The sequence below is a fragment of the Cebus imitator genome, unplaced genomic scaffold (assembly GCF_001604975.1).
Source record: "Cebus imitator isolate Cc_AM_T3 unplaced genomic scaffold, Cebus_imitator-1.0 Scaffold128, whole genome shotgun sequence".
NCBI classification, from domain to species: domain Eukaryota; kingdom Metazoa; phylum Chordata; class Mammalia; order Primates; family Cebidae; genus Cebus; species Cebus imitator.
This window is the reverse complement of record NW_016107443.1, coordinates 2,343,339-2,349,464: the sequence shown is the minus strand read 5'-3', so window position 1 is coordinate 2,349,464 and position 6,126 is coordinate 2,343,339. Positions and strand designations below refer to the sequence as shown.

The window sequence follows — 6,126 nt, the reverse complement described above, 5'->3', positions numbered from 1 at the left end:
GGGCCTTGCTCTGTCACCCAGGCTGGAGTGCAGTGGCGTGATCTCGGCTCACTGTAACCTCTGCCTCATGGGTTCAAGTGATTCTCCTGCCTCAACCTCCCAAATAGCTGGGATTATAGGTGTGTGCCACCATACCCAGCTAATTTTTATATTTTTAGTAGATACCAGGTTTCACTGTGTTGGCCAGGCTGGTCTTAAACTCCTGATCTCAGGTGATCCACCTGCCTTGGCCTCCCAAAGTGCTTGGATTATAGGCATGAGCCACTGTGCCTGGCCTCTTTAATTTTTTGTTACGGAAAATTTCGAACTCCAAAAAGTAGAATTGAATTTTGCTACATCCGTGTTAGCTGTTTGTTTCACATTACCAAGTCTTAAATGTCAGCCACTAGAAAGTAAGTGCCATAATTTGGGACCTTGTGTGTGTTAGTCACCATTATATTTACAATTCATGAAAATAGTTGTTAAACGATAGGTGGCCCTCAGTAAATATTTGTGGATGGGATGAATGAAGATAATGTTTTTTGCTAATCCAATTCTATTTGGGATCTGCTTGTGGTCTAGCTAAGATTCACTCTTCCACTTGTTTATTAATTCACCCACTTACTCATTCATTCACTGAAACTTTATTGAATGCCTTTTATGGATCAGCAGTGTGAAGCTTTATTGAATGCCTTTTGTGGATCAGCAGTGATAGCTCTGGGATTTATATGTAAATGAACTAAAGGGTAGCAATCCATTGGGAAAGGAATTGGCTAAATGGCATGTCTAGATGTATTTGCATAGTAAGTGCAGTTTTTGGTTTGTTTTTTTTTACCTGACAGATTATTTATTTGGGGTGAAGTGGTCTGATGTGGTTAGTTGAAATGGAATTAACACCTCCTGCCCCAAGTCACACCTTGAATCAGCTGTCATATACAGGCTTCTCATTTAATGCTTTGGATTGTCCCTGTATTAGAGAGAAGGGGGTATGTATAAAAGTCATTATAATGTAAGGGGAAAGAGTAGCAGAGGCATATCCAAAGCATCAATGAGAATAGAAAGGAAGAAACTACTAACTTTTCTCTAGGTCGAGAAGGAAGGGATAGGGTATCCTGGATCTCTTTTTAAGGAAAGTGATATTTGAGCAAGGTGTTAAAAGATGTTGGGAATTCGTGGTACTAGCAGTGTGAGTGTGGACAAGGAGAGTTAGCATAAGTATGTTGAAGGAAGAGGTGGGTTGGGCTGGGGTGCAGGAGCCATGGCGGTGGTGGTGGTGGTGGTGGTGGTGGTGGTGGTGGAGGAGGTGGGCAGCTGAAGGGGAGGGGGTACGTCTTCCTGTAGGGCTCTGCCAGCCCTCTCACAAGCTGCCCTTCTTCTGGGTGGGCTGGCAAGTTGGTGAAGGAGTTCAGCTGGGCAGCAGCGTGATCAGATTTATACTTTAGAGAGATAACTGAGGAGGTGCTGAGGAATGTGGACTGGAGATGGGAGAGGAAGTAGCTGGGAGACTTGCCAGTCCTGGGGCTCCGTGGTTGATGACTAATTGGCCAGGCACCAGGAACTCTAGTAGCTCTTGGAAAGGGGCAGATGGGCCCACCTCATGCACACTCTTTAAGCTGGATCGCCGTTGCCTGGGTTGGCAGCAACATTGACAAAAGAGCCAAGTTTCCTTTCAAAGAAAATTCTTTTGTGTATTTTGGGAATGAAAAAGCCAGGAGTCAGCATTCTACTATCTTCATTAATAGATAGGCAAGAAGATAGAGACAATTTTTAAAAATTAAATTGAGAAGGCCTTGTTAAATAGATTTACATACATATACACATGGGCATAAACATGTATAACTATAAATCACACATACATGTTCATATATACATACACATTCAGTAGATTTATCTTTCTAATTAGTTTTTAAATCAAATTCTAATTTTAGAGTAGTTTTAGATTTATGGAAAAGGTGTGAAGATAATAGAGTTCCCACATACATCACATCTAGCTTCCTCTCTTGTTAACATCTTGCATTAACATGGTACATTTCCTATTATCATTTTTTTTCTGAGATTAGTCTCATTCTGTTGCCCTGGCTGGAGTGCAGTGGCATAATCTCAGCTCATTGCAACCTCTGCCTCCGAATTAAAGCAATTCTCCTGTCTCAGCCTCCCGAGTAGCTGGGTTACAGGCACCCGCCACCACGCCTGGCTAAGTTTTGTATTTTTAGTAGAGATGGGGTTTCACCATGTTGGCCAGGCTGGTCTCGAACTCCTGACCTCAAGTAATCCACCCACCTTGGCCTCCCAAAATGCTGGGATTACAGGTGTGAGCCACTGCACCTGGCCCCTATTATCATTATTGACTAATATCCATGCTTTATTCCAATGTCCTTAGTTTTTATCCAGTGCCCTTTTTCTGTTCCAGGATCCCATCCAGAATACATTTAGTTTTCTCATCTTGTTAGGCTTTAACGGTTTCCCAGACTTTACTTTTGATAACCTTGGCAATTTTGAGTTTTGTAGAATGTCCTTAAATAGGCATTTGTCTGAAGTTTTTCTCATGAGTGGATTGGAGTTGTGGGTTTTTGGGAGGAAGTACGCAGAGGTGAAGTGTTCTCATTACATCACATTAAGTCTCTATTTATCGCTATAGATGTTAACCTTAACCTTAGTCACCTTGGCTGACTTAGGTGTTAGGTTTCTCCACTAGAACGTTCCTGTTTTTTTCCTCTTTCCATACTTGACTCTGGAAAAAGGGTACTCTGTGCTCCTCCCACTTAGAGTAGGGAGTTTCACTCTACCTCCTTGAGGGAGGAATATGTAAAGAAATAATTTAGAATCCTTCCACACAGGAGGTTTATTCTCTCCATCCTAGTTGGATTTCGATAAGATGATTTTTTTGTCTGTCCTCTGAATTCCAAATGTTAATTCTGTAGCACTTGTATTATGTTTGTCATTTGCCACCTAGCGACATCACCTATATTTGTGTGCATGTGTGATAAGTGAACAGATTTATGTCTTATTTACTCAAGGAGATTGTAAATTTCTTGAGGACTGGGAAAGCATCTTATTTAAAGCCCCTTACAGAGTTGGATGCAGTGCAGGCAGTTAATAAATAGTAAGCAAATGGTTTTTAAATTAGTTTAATTAAACATTTAAATATTAACCGTAGTTAATTGAAACAGGTCATCAAAGTCTAAGTATATGAGAAATGTGGTAAGATGAGGATACTGTTTACTTGGCATCCTGATTTGTGAAATTGTCCTGAACTTGTAATTGTGGCTAATAAGATATTTACTATGTGCCAATAACTTCTGTAAGTAATTTACATATATTATTTAATCTTCCAGACAGCCCTATAAGTTGGTACCATTATCCCCATTTTATAGATAAGGAAACTGAGATGAACGAAGGTTTAATAAGTTGTTCAGGATCACAAAAATGGGAAGTAGCTCAACTGGGATTTTGATCTCAAATACTCTGGCTCCAGAGTTTTGAACTCTTAACCACTGGGCTCTAGATTCATTGAAGTGATTAAAATGGTGTCTCTTTGAGGGGAAAGAACAAGATCGTGATTTAAATATTTCATTCGAACCTGTTAGGATACTCCTGATGACACCACAGCAATCTTGCTGTATTTTTCCTAGGGGAAGTATTTACGTAAAGCCACGGCTATTTTTCCTTCGTGTGTGTGTGCGTGTGTGTGCGTTTATGAGTAATTCTTGTGTAGTGCATCTAATTGTATTTCTTTGAAATATAGGCATGTTCATGATTAATATATCATATACAGACTATATTCTAGATATCTCTCACTCTCTAGCCATATGATCTGTTGAAAGATAGTGGGCTTTTTATTTCTTCTCTGGCATTTTTAGACAGAAGTGGTCACTAGGTCTTGTCAAATAAACACTCCCTCAGTGTGTTTCTTGCCGGATTGGTCACACCTGGGGGCCCCAGGAGGGAGCCTAAATTTCAGCAGCAATGCAGGAGAGGGAGGAGGACTTCTTTCGAAGCCACCCAAGCCATGAATCGGTGCTGGCTTCCTGAACCATAAACAAATGCGAGCTTTGTTCTCCCCATTCCTCATTTGGTCCCAAGTATGACTCAGGGTTAGGCTGGGTCCTCAGGCTCTGTGCTGTTGGAAGGAAGTGGGAGGATTCCAGGGGTGTTCTGGGACCTTTTCAAACTGAAGAGAGGAGGCTGGCTGCATGATGGGAGAAGAGGTATTTCTTTCTTTCCCTCTTTCTTTCTCTCTCTTTCTCTTTCTTTTCTTTCTTGCTTTTAGACTTGTAATAAATCTCCTTAACTAGTATCTTAACTGTATATAACATTTTGTGTCAGGACTGGTAATGGGTTTGCATTAGTGGGCTGAAACATTGTGTGTGCCAGCTGGGATCCCACGGAGGGGAGCTATGGATAAGCTAAGGGGGAACCTACTGAGTATGCAGATTATTTGCTAAAGCTGAATGTTACTCTGGAGCTATTTAGCTGTTTTAATCCCTCCTACTTTGGTCAATTTGGCCATTAATTTTCCCAGATGTTTCTAATCTCTCTGTGTCTTGGGTTTTCATGTGCTCATAGTGCAGAGAGAAATTTAGATGGGCAATTTGCACAAGCAGTAACTGTTACACCGTCACAGAGATGTTTAGCAATTACAGATGTTTGTTCAGTAAACAAATCCAGCTTGCTTTTCAGGTTAGCTTAGCAGAGAAGGGTATGTCCATGCAGAGCAAGCCAGCTGTGGGGCATTTCACTCTTTAGGGGCACGGACTTTTCGAGTTTTCCTTGTGAGTGGAGAAGCTGTGAGTGGTGACTTCTGGGTGCTATTGAACTGCTTTTTTATGATACAGGTAAAGATATTTGGCTAGTTTTGTAGTGCTGGGCATTTGTAGGTATGTACTCATGTATAGAGAAAAATAAAGACTCTAAATTATTTTGATTTTCTAAAAGTTTGTTAGTAATAAGTAGGCTTGTTTTTTTCTGTGAATTGTTCATATTTGTCTACCTAAAAGCAGAAGTCTGTCATTTTCCAAACACAAAATTCCCTAAACCACAGGATAAGTAAGGCTTACAGTGTGTCATATGTCTTCTATATCCCTGTCTCTCATCGAAAAAAATTTTTAAGGGGGGAATTGATGAGGTCTATAAAATATGTCCCTTTATGTCTTTTTCTATTGGCTTTAACTTATACTATCTTCAAAATTACAAAAAAAAAAAAAAAAAAAAAAAAAATAAAAAAAAAAAAAAAAAAAAAAAAAAAAAAACCAAAAATAGCATGGCGAAAAGGAAACACATTGTTTTAACATGTTTTAAGAATAGGGGAACTTCTTGAAAGGTTTTTTTTAATGGCATCTGTTGCTTGCCTAGAAAGGAGGACAGATGCAGATATATGAGGAGAGTGCAGTTAGGGGTTGGCTAGAATAAAAATATATTCATCGACAATGACTTGAGAGAATTTTCATAGGGAAAGATATCTTATGTTTGCTGATCTTATTGCTCGATGTCTTTGTTCTGAGTTCTGATCAGTAGAAATCTGAATGAGATATTTATAGGCAAAATTAAGATGGTGGCTCTTCCTTGGGGAAATGAGTGAAAGCATGAATGATTGTAAGATCTGAAAAATATGGAAAAGTCTCAGCAGCTAGGGCCTGGAGATGGGAGAGGAAAAGAAGCCCCTAGGGGGCCTGACAGGTTCTGCCTTGGCTCTGTGAAGTCTGAGCTACTTGTTACACTGATGAATGTTCCCTTAACCCTTTGCTTGTTTGTGTCTCAAAATGGAAATAGCTCCATTACTTCTCCCATTACAAAAGCTCCTTGCATTAATAATAATAATTCAAAGTTGAAGAATACAAAGAAATAAATAGAAATCACCCTCAGCTGGAAGCAGTGGCTCATGCTTGTAATCCCAGCACTTTAGGAGGCTGAGGTAAGTGGATCACTTGAGGTCAGGAGTTTGCGACTAGCCTGGGCAACATGGCAAAACCCCATCTCTATGAAAAATATAAAAATTAGCTGTGTGTGGTAGCACACACACCTGTAGTCCCAGTTACTTGGGAGGCTGAGGTGGGAGGATTGCCTGAGCCTGGGAGGTTGAGGCTGCAGTGAGCTGAGATCACATCACTGCACTCCAGCCTGGGCAACAGAGCGAGACCCTGTCTAAAA

The 6,126-nt window shown here is 40.4% G+C and overlaps 1 protein-coding gene across 13 annotated transcripts in view; it reads left to right on the top strand.

Annotated features, from left to right (window-relative positions):
- Positions 1-6,126, top strand: part of SH3KBP1 (SH3 domain containing kinase binding protein 1) — a 383,287-nt gene that overhangs the window by 223,022 nt on the left and 154,139 nt on the right. The window contains exon 1 of one of the 13 annotated variants that reach the window (XM_037742807.1): positions 2,336-4,187. The exons of 11 other annotated variants lie outside the window; for them this stretch is intronic. In XM_037742807.1, the coding sequence (XP_037598735.1) occupies positions 4,173-4,187 (15 nt within the window). In that variant the 5' untranslated portion in view covers positions 2,336-4,172. Of the gene's footprint in view, positions 1-2,335; positions 4,188-6,126 lie in introns of those variants that run through there. One more of the 13 variants, XM_017540647.2, reaches the window with a different exon arrangement.